The 18090-nt window shown below is 39.4% G+C and overlaps 1 protein-coding gene across 2 annotated transcripts; it reads left to right on the plus strand.

The window, feature by feature from the left end:
- The first annotated feature begins 3304 nt into the window (after nt 1-3304).
- On the plus strand, nt 3305-17879 carry RER1 (retention in endoplasmic reticulum sorting receptor 1). Of its 2 annotated transcripts, none has more exons than XM_084652076.1 (7): nt 3305-3403; nt 8417-8502; nt 9529-9633; nt 12514-12613; nt 13461-13539; nt 13648-13783; nt 14746-17879. In XM_084652076.1, exons 2-7 carry the CDS (start codon nt 8422-8424, stop codon nt 14833-14835), a joined length of 591 nt encoding a protein of 196 aa, XP_084508202.1. In that variant the 5' UTR covers nt 3305-3403; nt 8417-8421; the 3' UTR covers nt 14836-17879. The 2 variants fall into 2 exon arrangements, with proteins under 2 accessions (XP_084508202.1, XP_084508201.1); XM_084652075.1 differs by having other exon boundaries at nt 3351-3505.
- The last annotated feature ends 211 nt before the right edge of the window (nt 17880-18090 follow it).

Raw genomic sequence — 18090 nt, forward strand, 5'->3', positions numbered from 1 at the left:
CCAGACCTTGGCAACCGTATCCTGCCGGCCATTGGCTCCCTGGTAGCTAGGGGCGGGACTTCTCCCTCTCCCCCCCTCCCGGCCGCTGTACGCATGCGTCTCTCTCTCTTTCTTCCCCCCCCCACCCTCTTCCAAGGGCTTCCCTGCTCTACTGCATGCCTGCTGGTGACATGCTAGTCAGACATATGGGGGGACATTTTCACTGCCCATTTCCCCCCCCTTCAAGGATTTGGGGGAAGCACATTCCCAGCTGAGTGGGCGAGGGCTACAACATGCCTAGGTTTAGAACTGTTACTGTTATTTTGTGTAAATAATACAGAACAGCAGGGCCCATCAGGATCCAGGCCCCAAATAATAAAAACATGGTCCCTGCCCCAAAGAGTTTACAATCCGAGAACCAGATCCTGCAAGCTTGTGCACAGGTAGTGCCTGTATGGGGGGTCTCTGACTTCAATGGCCCTCCATGTGGGCAGGAATAAGTGGCAGGATCAGGGTTTAATGAAGCGCAGATACTGCAGTGATGAGGTCCACAGAAATACAAAGAAAGAGAACCACTATTATTTAATATGTACATTAGCAGTATTAACAATGCCAAGCATTCAAAAATCATGAGTCAGAACAGAAAAAAATCACAAGGTTGGCTTAAAAATCATGAAATGTTAAAAGTAATATATTTTGGTTCTTTTTATTTGCCTTCTGGTTTTGGAACCTTTAGGGATTAGCTCTTCAAGGTTTTGTTTGTTTGTTTCTTGTTTTTCATCCAACAAACAAAAGCTGGAAACTTACTTTTTAAAAAAATGCAAACTAAGATTGTCCTGTAGTCCAAGGAGGACCCTCAACAAATTGGAACTTTAAGCAAAATACCAAATATCACAAGACTTATGATAAAACTGCATCTCCTGTGCTAATAGGACAATTTAAATCAGCGAGGTTTGACTATTTCTAATGTCAATTTTAATACTAGGATCTTCATATTCTGATTCCTGCATTCAGTTTCAAACTTGAAAAATGTTTCATTTTGTTTTTTTAACAAGTTCTAAGTGAAAGCATAAGGCAAATCCTCACCCCCCCAGTAGTGGCTGTTGTGGTTAGAAAAGGGAAATTTGAATCAGGGTTCCTCAAATCCATTTCTGGCTCTGCCATTGATTTATTATGTGATCTTGGAGAAATTATTTTACCTTTCCCCATCTGTATAATTATGATTTATTCTTTGTAATACAGCAGTAATACAGAGCCTCTAACAAGCCCCTCTGTGCTTGGGATACTGTATCTAATAATACTTAGCTACTTCTCAGGTGTATTGTGAGAATATAAACCTTGTAAAATGTTTTGAGATTCTTTGAAGAAAAATGCTATACATGTTTAAAAATGTAGTGATGAGTGTGATATAACTGTCTGGACATATAGTTGTGCAAACCATTACTACTGTTCCAATACATAAAGGAAAATATTTTGGAAATTAATTTAGAAAATCAGGTTTAATCAAAGAGCACTGGGTGAGGGATTTTATTATTTCTCTTATAATCCAAGTGTTTTAAAATATATTTGTAAAGCTAACTATGTATGTGAAGGGAAATTCTTAACCTAGGAAAGCCAAAATGGTAGTTAGTGTAAGTATTGCACTAAGATGGTTAGGTGATCTTCAAAATACTTACTCAAATACAATTTGATGAATTTTATGCCACTTAACTTTTATAAATATTTAAAAAAAATCTATGTGAAATCTTTTTTAAAATGTTGACTGTAAAATCGGATGTATTTTTGTACTTTATTTCTGAGGTGAAACAAATATATTGCTAGAATCCAGAGACTGCATCAACATACTACTTACTACTTGGGTGACTTTTTTGGCCATGGGGTATTTGAGAGGATTCCTGAAACTTGGAAGAATTCAGAATCCTTCAAAACCAGTCAGGAAGAAAAGTTTTATTCAATTTTTTTAGGTGTCATTAATATCAGAGCTATATTCAATTTTTTTAGGTGTCATTAATATCAGAGCTATAAAGCCAAGGAAAGAATGGTAGTTATTTCTGAAGAAAAGTAATTTTGATATATTGTTGTTTAATAAATATTTATATAGCTATCCAAGATGTTGGAACTAATCACTCTAGTTTTCCTTTAAAAGGGGCAAATTTATCATGGTTTTATTTCAAGCTCCGAAATGCAGCATAGTCAGCAGTGTGATATTTCAGTTCAAGAGACAGATTCAAACAGACATTTTCATAGGGTCACTGTAAAACTTCATAGCATAGTATACTGTAAGAAGTGATGATATAAAAAATTTCATTTTCTTACTCAAGAATTCTGCTTGCTGCAGATTGAGTCGGATCTACTCACTTGAGTGACAATAGTAATTTTTTCTCCTGTTAGCCTTGCAAAGATAAAGCAGCTATGGGAGAGGAAGCTGAAAGGACCCTGGCACTGCACAGAGCCAGCTGAAGGATCTAGGCCTAAACTGCAACGGCAGTTCCAAATGTTTCCTCTGTTACAAATGTGAGGGGAAAATTTTGCACCGCAGAATGTTTATTACTGGTGATGATGCATACAAAGAAATAATCCCTGTTTGATATTTGGATCCCTTGTTGAGTTTGCCAGTCTTACAGTTAGAAAAAAAACCCATCTTTTTATATTGGTAAACTGAGCAAATGTGATCTCAAATTGAGAGGTGACAAACAGAAAACCTGCAAATGCCATATTTCAAGTCACATTACAACTGTATTTTCAAGCAGCAAAACCGTATAGAGTTTGGAAGAATGGCATGGGGAAATAACTTGGTGCCTATATTTACTTTACCCAGAATCTCAGCTGCATGAATAGCATGTCTCAGATCACAAGGTGGATAGCATAGCGCGTAGGATCTAATCACCATTTTAAAAAAAAAAAAAAAATCCTGCACGTTGATCATTTGCGGGATGTTCCCAGGAAACAGGGGCTGTCACTCACCCCTCCAGACGCGCAACCCACTTCTTGCCAATTCCATCTCATCCTCGTTCAGGCCCCCGTCCCAGCCAGGCCCCCTTCCCCCTACTACTAGGGCCGTCAAGCCCTCGCTCAGCCCAACCCCAGTGCTTAGGCCCCCCCGGTACCAGGGGCTGTAACCCCAGCGCCCCCCCCACCCCCGGCCCCAGACCAACCACCCTGCAATCCCACCTCCCAGTACCAGCCCCCCCAGCCCTACGACTTCTGCGACCCCTGCACTAAGCACCAGCCTCCGAGAGCAACCCCACGGGGGCCCCCTCGCCAGCGCCCGACGCTTCTGGAGGCGGGGGCCCCTCCGGCCCCGCCCCGGAAGCGGAAACAGGTGGCTTGGCCTCATCCTCCGCCATATTGGATGCTGTGGTGGAGGGTGGGGGGGGAAGGCGGAAGGAGAGACCTGTCCCCGGCTGCAGCGGCTCCGGCACCCGTGAGTAGCCGATTTCCCCCTCCCTCGGGACCGAGGCGGGAGCGAGCCGGGCCCAGGGCAGTAGCTGGATGCGGCCTGGGCCCCGTAAGGCGGCCGCGGATGGTGAGGTGTCCCCCGGGGCGGGGATTCTCGCACAGGGCGCCGGGAGAGCCGGGAGGCGGCGCGTCGGGAGCGGCGCCGGGGGGCTGGGCGGGGGGAGCGGCCCTCGGGGTGTGACGGGCGAGGGCGGGAGGGCTGCTCTGTGGAGGGGGGGCGGGTGAGGCGCTCCGTGCCCCAGGCGGGGGAGTCTCGGGAGCTTTCCGGGTCGGACCCGTGCGGCCCCCTGGAGCCGGGTCGGTGATTCTTCTCCCGCTGCCCACAGGGGCCGGTCCCAGTCCGGGGCCTCCTTCTCCTTGACCTCCGCTTCAGAGGAGCGTTCACGTTGTTTACTTGTGATCTTCACGGAGTCCCCTCTCTCCTGCGTTGCCTCCTTTAGTCAGGGTCAAGATTTAACTAACCTTGAACACCCGTGGACGTTCGTTTCTTTAACGACAGTGGGGTGGGGGGGGGTAGAGGTGTCCTAGAGCTGCTGCTGCTGTTTGGCTGGGAATGTATTTGTGAAGGGCCAGGTGCATGAGGTAGGAGGGTAGGAACCGAATCTGTTGTAAAAGGAAAGCTTGCGCTTGGTGGAAACCAGAAGTAAGCTGCAATGCTTTAAAGAACTTGGGACCAACGGGGCTGCCTTGTGCCTTTGGCTGGCCACTGGTCCTTCTAATAGAACATCTTTGGCTATTGCACATGAAGGTACGCTCTTCTACTAGCACAGGGAACTGCATCCTTCTTTTCAGTTCTTCTTATTTGCTTGTTTTGTCTTTAAAGTCAGAAAAATTCCCCAATGTTCAGAGAGTTCTCTGCCTAGTTACACTGTGCATGCTATTGGAGTTTCATTCATCTCTTCCTTCATTACAAATTAAAATAAAATGATCAAGGAAGAGACCCTGCTTTTTCAGAATTCAGGGGTGAACAGTGCTTGCCTAGTAAACTAGACAACGTAACTTCTTCTAGCTCATGTGTTTGTAAGATAGATATATTTTTCAGGCGGAACAGCAGTTTTATAGAGCCATATTTCATGTGCGTAGCACTCTGTTTAAAACTCCGAACTCTATTAAGTTCATTAGGTTAATTTCAGTCTACTCCCTGGCTACTGATTTATTTACAGTGCTGGATTTTGATAACATCTCACTGTAAGTAACAGAGGAAATTTAATGCTCTGTTATCATGGTGTGTTATCAAAATTAACCCTTATTTCCAATTCTCAGATATGATTTAGGTCTGTAATTGTGATTTAGGTCTGTAAATTGTGAACCCTTTTCAAAGCAAATTTCATAAGACACACTCTTCTTGAGATACTTACTCCTGGGGGAATTCTGCGCCACTGAAATATGCAGAATTTATGTCCCCTGCAGATTTCTTTGCTTCCTAGCAGAAAAATTACTTTCTGGCGGTGAAGCAAAGGGAAGCCACAAGAGTAGTCATCCAGCCCTCCCCAGCAGTATATTTCAGGTGCTCAGGGCAGCTGGCAGAGACGTAAATCACTGTGGGGTAGGGGGCAGGACTGGGGAAGACCTGGCTCATGATTCCTACCCTGTGCCAGTCTTGGCTGGGCTGGGGAGGACGGGACTTCCTCTTCCCCTGCATGGCATCTGGGGCCCAGTAAGACCATCCCCCAGCTGCAGGAAGCTCTGCAAACTCCCCCGCCCCCCACTTTCTGCACCCATCCCTCCTCAGCTGCAGAAGTAGGGATTCCTGAACAGAGAGCTTCTTCCCCATCCGCCCAATCCCCATGCATCCAGACGCCCTCATACCCAGACCCTCCCGCTGAGCCTCACCCACTCTACACTAAGAACCCCCCTGATGAGCCCCACTCTCTGCATCTGGACCATCCCAACGAGCCACCCGGATCCCCACCCTACTGAGCCCCCAACAGCTGCACCTGAATCTGCACTCCCCCAGCATCTGGATCACCCACACCCAGACTCACCCACTGAGCTCTGTTCCCCCGCGCCTCCTCCCCACTCCCTGCTGAGCCCCAAGCACCTTCACCTGGACCCCCCTGCCAAGTCCCATTACCATTGCACCCAGAACACCTCAACAGTCCCCTGCGCATCCAGATCTCCCTTGCACCTGGATCCCTGCTGAACCGCCTGCACCCAGATTGCCCCACACAGAACCCTCTCAACCCACACCTGGATCCCCCCCACTAAGCTTCTCCACACTTGGCTCTTGCCATGCTGAACCTGCCTGCCTGCACCTGGTGCACCTGGCATGGAGGGGCAGGGCCCTGGGGTGTTTCTGGGGCAGGCCCAGTCCTTGTGCTACGTCAGGGTTGGGTGCAGCCTCCCCGCTGAGTCTGTGTTCCCGGGGTGGGGGGAGTTGTGCAGTGATCTCCCACCTCTGTGCTGTCAGTGGCCTGTGCTCCCCAGTGCCATGTTGGAGCCTCCACATATATTTGACAAATAAAATTTGCGGAATTTTAAAAAATTATGTGCAGAATTTTTAGGTGCACAAAGCCCTCAGGAATAGATACTGTAGTTTTAACCACTAATGTTCGGTAAGTTTTGTAATATTGCCACTTGTATGTTTAACTATTTAACATTCATATAAGGAAATTATGTTACATATTTCAAACCTATGCTATTTAAAATGCATTGAGAGAGGTTTATAACAACATAAATCAGGAAAATATACTTATTTGGTTTTAAAACTATGAATGTGCTAAAAAACTTCAGTGACACTATAGACATTCAGATCTATCCCTGGAATAATAAAAACATTTTTATTAGATGTTCATCCAAGCACTTTTGTTTTTGTAAATTGAATAATCATCACCACTTAATCAGATGTGAAATTCTTTACTACCCATATTGCAGAACAGAATGCAAAAGAAGGCCCCAATCCTGCAAGAACTAGGTGTCTTTAACTTCATGCATAATTTCAACGGAACTACTGGGCCATGTCTACACTTACAAGCTTACCGTGGCAAAGCTGTACCAATACAGCTGTGCTTCTGTAAGAGCACTCATGTAGCTGTGTTATGCCAACAGGAGAGAGCTCTCCTGTGAACATAATAAAACCAGCTCAAGGAATGGCAATAGCTATGTCAGCGTGAGAGCGTCTCCCACCAACATAGCGCTGTGCACACGTGTGCTTATGCTGACAAAACTTATGTTGCTCGGGGGGTGTTTTTTCACACACCTGAGCAATAAAAGTTTGCTGACATAAGTGTTAGTGTTGACATGGCCCTAATGTGTGTAACTGTGTGCAGGATTGGGATGTTAGATCCTATTGCAGATCGGGATGTTAGATCCTATTGCAGATCTGATTTTCCAAGTCCCATTGATGATTGAGTAAAAGCATATAGTGAGAACATTAAAGATACTTGAATATTGGTATCATTGACAGAAAAGAAACATTTCTTCCATGATGAAACATTTCCGTCTTTGTAGCCATTCTGGTTCTGCTTTAGATTCATTAGGTTTGAAAAAGTTTCAAAACTAATAATAAGGTAGTGGTAATAGAGGAAGTTCTTACGAATAAAAGCATGTTGGATCTTTGAGTTTCTATAATGGTATTTCCTCTCCCCACGCTGTGGAGTTAACTGAAGTGAAAAATGTATTTAGTCTCTTTGGCCCTGAATATCAAAAGGACACTTTTGTATAGTCAAATATTAGGAGTCTTTCTTTGGTATACCTAGGATTGAGGTGGGGCTGAAGTTCTGGATTCTCACTCTCAATCCTCTTACCTCTGATCTTGTGATAGGGACTCCTTCCCATTACTGATTATTGTTCCCATGTAAAAGAGGGATAATACATAGCTTTCAGATTTTTACCATGCACCCAGGGAGAAATTTAGAGTTATAACATTTCATAAATCTCCAGATTGTCATTAGGACTGAGAGCTTCCTTCCATCTATTTGTCACTATAATGTAGCATTTAATACAATTTAATCTTCTGTGGTTTACTAATACTTCACCCATCTGTATTGCTTTAAGATCTTCAGATGAAAAACACTCTCTAAATGTTAATTACTATAGAGCTGAAATTGCTCCCATTATCACATAGAGCAACATAGTCCTGACCACAGATGGGAATCCAGGAAGTAGTGTGAGGTATTACCTTTGGTGATGTGGCACATCTGCTGCCACTGCTCAGATTCCATATGATTTTGTTTGTGTCTTAAAGCAAACTGCAGAGCTTGTATGTTTTTAACTGGAGGAGTGGAGGAGAATCCTAAATCAAAAGTATTGCATTTATTAATGTTTTTCACCTGAGTTCTGGGCCCTGTCTCTTACCATGTGAGAGGGAGTAAGGCAATATAAGCTCTTACAGGTAATCATTTTTCCACTGTTGCTGAGATGTTAATTTTGGCAAAGATATGACTGACAACATCAAATGCTTCAAACAGTGCAGGAAAATGTTTAGGTGCTTATGATGCCAGCTCTTGGATGGAGCCCAAAGAACAGAAGCCAGAATTGAATTTATCTAAATATGTAGTCACTTACTAATTCTGGGAGGAGAGGGGTCTTAAATAGGTTTCTTAAATTTTGGTTTTGCAGTTTACTTTTAAAGGCTAAAGGTGGGGGGGAGGGTAGTATCAGAGTACATCATCTCCAGATTATTGTTTCCAGATTGTTACTCTGATTTCTGGCATATCAAGGTGAGACTATCACTTAGATCTCTTGCGTCACTTACTGTTTGTAATTTTTCCTAAAAATGTCTTGGATCCTCTCCCTCCCTTTGTAAAATATATTTAACCCTTTCCTTTCTTGACACTTCCCCTGAAATAGAATGAATGAATGTCCTGTCTTTAAAAATGTTTCACAGAAGATACCTTTTTGTTTCAAACAAGATATCAAATCAGCAAGATGTGAAATCACACACCTGAATGCTGATGCATGTAAAGTATCTTAAAATTTCACTATATTAAGTTCTCATTTTGAATGTGTTTTCTATATAAATGTCTTGTTTTCACAGCAACAATGTCCGAAGGGGACAGTATTGGAGAATCTGTTCATGGCAAACCATCAGTGGTCTTTAGATTTTTCACAAGACTTGGACAGGTTGGTTTTATGTGAGAGATCATGTTGGGAACTAGTGTCACTGGATTTATACAGGTTTTGGTTTTTTTTTTTTAAACTCATGGCCTTCAGTTTCAGTAAAAGGAATAATTAAGTTACTGAGTACTTCAAAAAGCATTTTCCTTAAAATGAGTTTGCTTTTTAGAAATTGATGGTCTCATAACCATGATGACAAATACATAATTTAATTAATGTCTCTATCACTATTTGAATGTTTAACAGTATGTATGAATATTTATTACTGCTTTAATGCCCTCAACATGCTAGTTGCTCTCAAATGGAGAGACAGTCCCAGAAAGCTTCGTGTAACCATAATTAATTCAAGCATTACTGTTTGCTATTAAAAGCTAAAACTTACGTTTTTACTAAACCATGAGTACTTATGTAGATTAGACAACATAGTACACAAATTTTTAAAAGTGACGTGATTTTTGGATGCACATAGTTTTGGATGAACACCTTAAAGAAGCCTGTTTTTTTTTTTTTTATTGCAGATGTTCAGCACTTTCTGAACATTTGCTCCCTTTACGATGTTCAAAGTTATACAGGCACAATTGCTAATGATTTTTAGAACACACGCTTTCCAATCGCCATACAAAAATCTTTTTTGTCCTCTGGGTAGCGCGGGCTCAAAATCTGATTTTGTAAACAAAAGATTTAAACACAAAATTAATGGAAACTTATTTATGAAAGTGAAAAAAAATCAGTTTCTCTAGTTACAACTTTAAACTGACAGCCAGCATACTAGTGCATAAGAAGCGGAAATTGAGTGACTAGAAATGAAAGTGAAACTGGAATTTGTTAGCAAAGTGTGACCTGAGTAGAATGTAAGCAAGTAACCAGTCTAAATAATGCTAAGTAAACCTGAGTTCTAAAAATGTTTTTAATCTTTTAAACTGATGTGTAACCAAAAAATGTCCCTTAAAACTTGTGATCTCTCTGATAGTCATTTAAATTACTCTATAATAAACCAAGTTTGTGTGTAAAACATTTTACATTTCATTCTAGATCTACCAATCCTGGCTAGACAAATCTACTCCGTATACAGCAGTACGATGGGTTGTAACTCTGGGTCTGAGTTTTATCTACATGATTAGAGTTTATCTACTACAGGTAGGAAAACTAAATTTATTGCATTTGTCACATTTAGAATAACACTGTAACTGTAAAAGGAATACTCTTTTATTAGATTGAATAATCCATTTCACTAAAACACTTGCTAAGAAATATTGGATCATATGGGTCAAAGTAAGAATATTTTAAGTTTACATGCATAGACGTGGAATGAAATAATAACTTCAAGATGGAAAAAAGTTTGGTAGAATAAACAGATTCCTAAACCAGCTACTTTCAGTGTCATGAAGGAGTAATAGTCAAGTACATATGCCTGTCTTTTTTTGGCTACTCATTTTTTTCCCAGGAAAAATAATCACAAGCTTTGGTATCCTTGTGTGAAGTGAAAGTGCCTTGTTTTTTCCTCCAATTAATAGCAATAGTAATTTGAGCTGCTACATCATATTAATAAACTTTAGGCTGAAACGCAATCTTAAAAGGAATGGTTAAGGCTGGTTGTTTTGTTTTGTAGCAGGAGAAGATGGGAAGCGCCACTGTCGCGTTCTAATGAAATTGCATAATAAACCTCTTAAAACTCTGTCGTTCATGTTTTAGCTTCCCATTTCAACCTTTGCATCTCATTCAGGTTCCAGCATTCCTCTCCTAGCACCGAACCTATGAAGAATTTCTGCATTACTGCTATTTTACCATCACTGGCAAGCAGCAGACTCCATCTCCACTAACCTGTTTTCTCTATTTCATGCCAATCCAAAATTCAGTTAAGCCCTTTAGAACCAGTATGCCCGAAGCTGCCCTAAGCAACAGTGCAATTATTTTTTCGTTGCTCAGTGATATTCAAAGAGTAACATACTTTTGATAACTTCAGCAATGTCCCATTTGAGTGCGTGGCCTTCTAAAGATTAAAACCTCTAAGCCTGAAAATAATACCAAAAGTAATTGCAGGAGGCTCTGAAATTGATTAACAGCATCATAACTGTTGGAGCACTTGAATTTTTATGTGAACTTTCTTTGGGTACTTTCCTTCCTGAAAGAACTGTCAGATGATCCAATCTTGGTTTTCATATGTAAAATTTGGCTGCTATTAGCTATATAGCCCATATGCGTTAGTATTCCTCTCCTAGGGCCCAGTCTGGGAAATATTTGAAATGGAATGTCCTAAACTCTTACTGAGTTTTGTAGGAATTGGAGGCACTAATTATCTCATAGGAGATGATCTGCACCAGTGCCCTCAACTCACACAGAGGTCAACAGGAGCTGATAGTGCCCAGCACTCTGCAAAGTTATATACAGTGTAAACTGAGAATCATTCAAAGGCTAATATATGCAGGTGCCTATCTAAAGAATACAATACAATTTATTCTGGTATTGCTGCCTTTGGAAAAGTTGGAGGAGAATGAACCAAGAGTTGTGGCAATGTTATCTGTATGTTAAGAGCTTTATATTTTTTTTTCCCCTCAAAGGAGGACAGGTTATTCAGCCGTGACTTCTTCAGTCGAAAGAGATACACTCTGATATCCATGCATTGTGATGTAATCCTTCAATGTCTTTAACAGTGTTGTATGCAATGTAGTTGTAGCCATGTCAGTTCCAGGATATTAGAGAGACAAGGTGGGTGAGGCACTATCTTTATCGGACCAATTTCTGTTGGTGAGAAAGACAAGCTTTGGCACCACATGCAATTCTTCAGATCTGTGTGGCTTGAAAGCTTGTCTCTCACCAACAGAAGTTGATTTGATATTACCTCACCCACCTTGCCTCTCTAATGTGTTGTCATTACAAACTGACAACTATATCTAGAAATAACTATGTCCTGTCAGAGACTTGTTAGACTGTTGTTCCCAGTGTAGTTTATTTGCTGTGAGTAGCTGTTTTACTAACACACTTTGGATGAACTCTAAAATAGAAGTCTAGGACAATTATATTTGATCTTATAACAACATTTCAGGGACTTTATTTTACTTTTCTTATCAAATTGCCCTCTCCGGTTTAAGCTGCTGGAGCAGATCCCTGCTATACTGTAACTTCCTTACATCCTTATTTTAATGATGTATTACTCAATATTCCTCTCCTTAGACAAAATGCATTATGCTTGCATCTTATCAAAAATTAGATTTTACTTAAAGGGACACAGTTGGCTTAAAAAATAATTATTTTTAAAGTGGCAGATATCCTTTTCGGTTACTAAACACCATAGATCCTTAAACATGCAAGGACTACAAAAATCTTATTATTGCGGTTGTGTACTTTTTGTGCTTCTCTGAGCTTGAACAAAGAAACTGAATGTGGTGTTTTGCTTACTAGCTCCTAGCGAATGCTGTTGTGTTTTGAATCTTTCTCGTTGCTGGGGAAAGTCTCACTACTCCCTACATCCTAAGCATCTTTTTTCAATTAAATAACATAATTAAATCTTAACTGTTGTTACTCTTCTATAAAACACTTAATTTACAAAATCTAAACTAAATTTCAAGCCTAACTAAACTTTCCTATTTTTCCTGCTTTGCTTACATGCCCTTTAATTCATTTAGTCATTTTTTTGTAGCTGTAAGTGAAAGTAGATAGAAACATTCCATAATAAAGTTTTAGCTTACTCTGTTATAGTAAGAAATACTGGACAAAAAGGGAAGTTGAGTTATAGGAACCAACCAATTGCCAAATTGGATCAGATCAGCATGGGTGGTTTTTTACCTATTCACACAAATCCTAAATATTTGGGTTTCATGCAAGTGGAGTGTCTTTCACCCATTGTATGTCAACTGTTTTAAAACTGAGTCCAGAAATCTTGTTACTTGCAAATAAAAAAGTAATTAGGGGAAGAAACCAAAAACAGGTTAAACAATTTGTGCTGGTCTTGATAAACAAGTATTTGAAGCTGTTTACTGTGAAGTTTTCAGTCTTTTTTTGTTTGTTGTTCTTTCCTAGGGTTGGTACATTGTGACATATGCCTTGGGAATCTACCACCTAAATCTCTTCATAGCTTTCTTGTCGCCAAAGGTAGATCCCTCTCTAATGGAAGACTCAGGTATAGTGGACATTACTATAATTTTGAACATAAACTGTTTTCCAAATCACTTAACCAGTTTCATCTATCTTCACGTGAACAAACGTCCTCAGAGAATATAGAAAATTCTCAATACTGAGAACAGAGTTTGAGTTTAAAAGTTGTGCTGTAATAATTATTTAAAAATTAACAATGCAGGAAGGGTCTCTTATCATGGCCTTCCTACTACTATACCCCTTTCAGGAGTCTGATTTGTCTGGCATACCTCTTCTCCCAAGTTTCACCTCAATTAAAAACTGCTTGCTTACAAAATCAGACATAAAAATATAAAGTGACACAACACACTAGTACTGAAAAATTGCTTCATTTCTCATTTTTACCATATAATTATAAATCAATTGGAATATAAATACTGTACTTACATTTCAGTGTATAGTACAGTGGTGAGCAACCTGTGGCCCATCTGGGTAATCTGCTAGTGGGCTGCCAGACAGTTTGTTTACATTTGCACAGCTACCCGCAGTTCCCAGTGGCCACGGTTCGCTGTTCCTGGCCAATGGGAGCTGCAGGAAACAGCGGCCAGCACATCACTGCGCATATATTATTTTTATATATATATATATATATATATATATATATATAAAAATATGGCATCACTCTCAAAACAAACATTATTTGATCAAGCATAGCAATTCGCCCTTCTGTGATCAATTTTATCCAAATAGGAAACTTGAACTCTTGCAAGGAACTATTCTGTTCTGGAGATAGACTTTGTATATAATAGTGACAGTAGGAAAGAACAGAATCGTTACTAGACTCAATTAAGGGATGATTTACCTTAAAAGATTGATTTGCTTTTTTTATCCAGATGATGGTCCTTCATTACCCACAAAACAAAATGAGGAATTTCGACCCTTCATTAGAAGGCTGCCAGAGTTTAAATTCTGGTGAGCAGATACATGTGCCCATTCTCTTAAAAATAAAAAGCATTTACATGAATGTGTCAAATCGCTTCCACTGTGTGGAAGGGATTAATTATGTAATTTATTTTTAAGGCATTCTGCTACTAAAGGCATCCTTGTTGCAATGGTATGTACATTCTTTGAGGCTTTCAACGTTCCGGTATTCTGGCCAATCCTTGTGATGTACTTCATTATGCTATTCTGTATCACTATGAAGAGACAAATCAAGGTAATGTGCTAAGATTGGATTGAATCTTTCTGAGGATAAAATATCACTGCTTAAGAGTGTCTTTCCATGTTGCCAGCCAAATGAGCACTGTGGATGTTTATCTGTATATATAGCATGGCCAATATTTTTAAACTTAAGTACCTAACCTTAGGCATTCTTCAGCACAAACTGTAATCGGAAATATAAATGCTCAATACTCCTGAAAATCAAATCAGCTTAGACACCTAGATATCAAATTGTTAGCCCCCTTACGTTCATTCTTCAAAGGATTCAGATTTATCAGAATAATATCTTCTGAAGTAGTAAATTCGGTGTTTATAATGGATAATATGCACCATTCATCCATGCCATTTCTGCAGTATAATGTCCAAAGCTGACAGTTGGGATCTCAAATTGGTGATGGGTGTTGTGAAAAACTTGGCATTTTAAAAAAGACAAACACAGCAAAGTAATTCAGGTTGGCTTTGATATGTTTTCTATAGCTTGTTGGCTTGTAAATGGAAATTAAAAATAAAGATTTTGAAACTGTCACATTCTAAATTTTTGGGGTAGAATGATTCATGGTTCATGATTGTAAAGTGAAGACTAAGGGATTTATGTTAATACATTTATACTGCTTAATCCTTCCTTGATTAACCATCATGACTATACTATACTGTGTATCTTTTTTTGTGAAGTTCAAACTCTCAAACAACCCCATTTAAAGTGTTCAGCATAGTATATACTAATAAATAATACAGGAAAATAGTGCTATTTAAATCCTTTGTGTAACTTGTAACTGAAAATGGCATCTTATGTTGTTGAAATTAAACGTTGTACATCTTATCAGTTGTAAATTAGCGATTATGCTGAAGAGCTTTGTGTGTTGTGGCTTAAACTGCATATTATTTTGTTTTGATAGAAATATTAGATCTGTCAAACAGTTCTGTTTAGCAACTAAAGTGATGTCTTTTTGTTTACAGCATATGGTAAAGTACAGGTATATACCCTTCACACACGGCAAGAGGAAATACAAAGGGAAGGAAGACATGGGAAAGACCTTCGCTAGCTAGGAGCTGAATTGAGCCTGTTGACTGACTCTACATATAACTACAAGAACGGTTTTGAGCCATTGTAACAATGCCTTTTTTTCTTCATATAAAGTAATTAAGAGGGTGGTGACAAAGCAGTTGAATTTTCATTTTTAAGAAGATGTTTCTATTTTTTGTCTGAAATATCAGTTTCTTGAAGAAACTGGCATTCTAACCAAATTGCATTGGGTTAATTTATCTTTGATAACAAGTTGGAGAATCTTTGGTATCCCATTGATTTGGGATCGTGTTGCTTTCAAGGTCCACTGCAATCATTGTGGCATTGGGGAGGCTAATGGCTACAATTAGGTTTTTTTACATAGTGTTCCTGCCCAGTATGACCCTGAAGTGCTGTGCACATATGTGGAGGAAAATAGTAAGGTGGCACACGTGATGCTGTTGTCTGCTTCATAATTGTGTGCTAAGTTCATACACAGGTCTGATAGGCCTTAATATATGCAGAATTTCAGCCGACAAGGTACATGCATAGTAGCACTGGAGTGTAACCAAGTTAGTAAAGAGTAGACAGGGTTTTTTAAAAAAAGATCCTAAATTCTGGTTTTTGCAGAGGGGAAATAAAGATTAATATAGCTCATAAGGAAACTCATTTGTGTTAGGTTCTAATGCCAGTTTCGCCATTGCATCTCATGGCAGATGCTGAAATTGGGCTCATTCATAATGACTCAAAACTTTGTTCTTAAACTATCATGATTTCTTTTGAGGGCCTGGAATTTATAAATATATATATTTTAATTATTAGTTGGAGAATATTTTGACTTGTTTCTTTGATACTTAAGGTTTTTTTGATTAACTTAAGTTTGCTTCATGCAGCCCCTTGAGAACACACCCAAACTGGCCATAGCAGACAAACGTTGTGGATTTTAACAGCTTTTCATTTTCTATGAAAAATATAGAAATAAATGACCTGCATGTAAACTTTTTGATGTGATACAGCTACAAACAATTTTATTAAGTGACTTTTTAATTCCAAACTTTATTAAAAGACAGTTGTCCCCCTTTCTTGTTTTAGTCATCTTTATATAAAATATATTGGGCTAATAATATTTATAGATCTGCCATTTTAAATGGTGTCAACACTTACATGTTCCTCTTATTTTATTCAAGTAACACATTTACTTAGTTCTTAAGAGATCATTCAGTTGAATTATATTTCAGGGGCTAGGATGAGACGAATCCTTTGAATGCACTACATAGTGTAGCAGCAGCTTCAACTGATTCTTGCTATGGAACGCGTACAAAGGAACCCTTGTTGTTTGCTTGTGCAGAATGAAAAGCCACCAGGAAACCCTGTACACCATTAATTAGATTCAGCCTGCTGTAATCTTGAAAAATGTCCCATGTTTTTTAACTAGCACTGTGGAAACCAGTGTTTTTTATAAAGTAAACTTTGTTCAACCTAAAGTGTCATGCAAATGTGATGAAAAATACTATATAACCGTAAGCCCTTATCACATGCCAATCATGAACACTGTTGCTGCCAAGAAAAACTAAAAGCCCTGAGTTTAAGAAACTGCCTTACAATTTGCTGTCATACTTTTGTAGTTTCACTTCTCATTGTGCCTGAAAATCAGGGAGATATGTAAAAATGGTAATTGTCTTTGTATTCATTTACCTACAGAATTATTGGAGGCACAGAATAACTGGTTGGTTGACTCCCTTTCAACATCAAGCCCTAAAGGTGAATTAGGGACTTGTCTATTAAAACTGTAAAAAAGAATATACTTGTCATTGCAGATTTGAAATGTAGTTCCTTTGCTCAGCTGCTGTTTTCTCTCAGTGGCAGCTCATGATCAATACCTTCTCCTTTACTGTTGTTGTAGGTAGCAGTAGCTTGCCCCCTATGCACTGAGATTTTAACCATGTTCAAACAATGAGTAGTATCCCAAGCCCAGGCGTGGACAAGTCTGAAACATGGTTTCTTAAAAATAACAAAACAAACAAAAACACACAACCTGTGCAGTGGTTGAGTGAACTGTTCTAAACTGTTTATGCAGGCATTTTCTTAAACCACTTTTAAATGTTTTCTTAGTGTTAAGTTCTATGCCTTCATCAATTTTGGCTGAAGAAACCTAGATCTTGACAGATACAAGAATAACTCTCTAGTGCAGATTGCAACTGCCTTTTTTCTTGGCAGCATTATCCAACTTCTACCATCAGCAATAGCTTGCTACATGTTTCTATGTGTAATTAAATGTGTTGACAGTGATCTCTAAAGCTGCATATGCCTTGAGTCCTGGCTCAGGCCACCTTTCTCCCTTTGCTGCATTGACAGTTAAGTTCAGGTGGGGTTTCCCTAGAAAGCCTTTGATATGAAAGATGGGAGGGTAGGGATAGGGTATTCAGTGGATTTCACTTCTCTCACTTATCCAGCAGAGTTAAGAGTCTTGTTCTTCTGCATATATCAGTACCTATCCCCTATCAGGCTTTCTGTGTATGTGAGGGGAAGGAACTAACTATGGGAGCTTTTAGGGAGAGATTGTCCATAACTCTTGCCTATATGGCCAGGATTTCTTCAATATAGTTATTTTAACAGAAGTGCTCTCAACTTAGTTGGGTTCAAGAGCTAATATGGTATTTCCCTTTTTTTTAACCTTTAGAACCTTCAGTGAAAAACTTAAATAGTTTGTTATGCATGTCAAAAACTTGATGAATTCTGGATTTTTCCCCTCAGATAGCATGTGAATAGCAATATGAGTTATACCTTTAGCTATCATGCGAGAGCAGAAAGATGATTATGTTTTTCCTCCCAAACACTAAGATTTTTGGATAATTGAATCACTAATGGTTTCTGGAAAAAAATCTTAAGCAGTGATGCTTTTGTAAACATCCCTCTTCATTTGCACTATAAAATGTGTGATCAGCAGAGTTCATAGTGCCTATTGCCAAAAAGGATGGGTTCTGGGTAGGAGTGTGATGTTTATTAATCTTGAATTTTGGGCACTGGAAGATACACTGCAGTCTGTGTATATATAATGAATTAATATAAATTCTTCATGATTATTAGAGGAAGTGTCCATTACTGAACTTGTTCTTACAACTGTACATTCAGTAAGCTATTTTAAAACTTAGTGTATACAAAAGCATTCTCTATGTTACTGTGTAACAAACTGTTTAAACAATCTAATTTAAATTGCTAGACTACTTTAAATGTGACAGTAGGGACCTGACAGTATTTTCCGATAGCAGTGAGAAACAACAAATTAAGTGGTACATAAA

This window comes from Lepidochelys olivacea (assembly GCF_965140295.1).
Source record: "Lepidochelys olivacea isolate rLepOli2 genome assembly, chromosome: 18".
Classification (NCBI taxonomy): domain Eukaryota; kingdom Metazoa; phylum Chordata; order Testudines; family Cheloniidae; genus Lepidochelys; species Lepidochelys olivacea.

What these genes read in the sequence shown, in the direction of transcription:
- RER1 (XM_084652075.1), top strand. Translation starts at nt 3,472, where the DNA reads ATGCGGCCTGGGCCCCGTAAGGCGGCCGCGGATG. An exon ending in TTTTCACAAGACTTGGACAG is followed by an intron (nt 8,503 to 9,528) that starts GTTGGTTTTATG and finishes ATTTCATTCTAG; the next exon opens with ATCTACCAATCCTGGCTAGA. An exon ending in CTATGAAGAGACAAATCAAG is followed by an intron (nt 13,784 to 14,745) that starts GTAATGTGCTAA and finishes TTTTGTTTACAG; the next exon opens with CATATGGTAAAGTACAGGTA.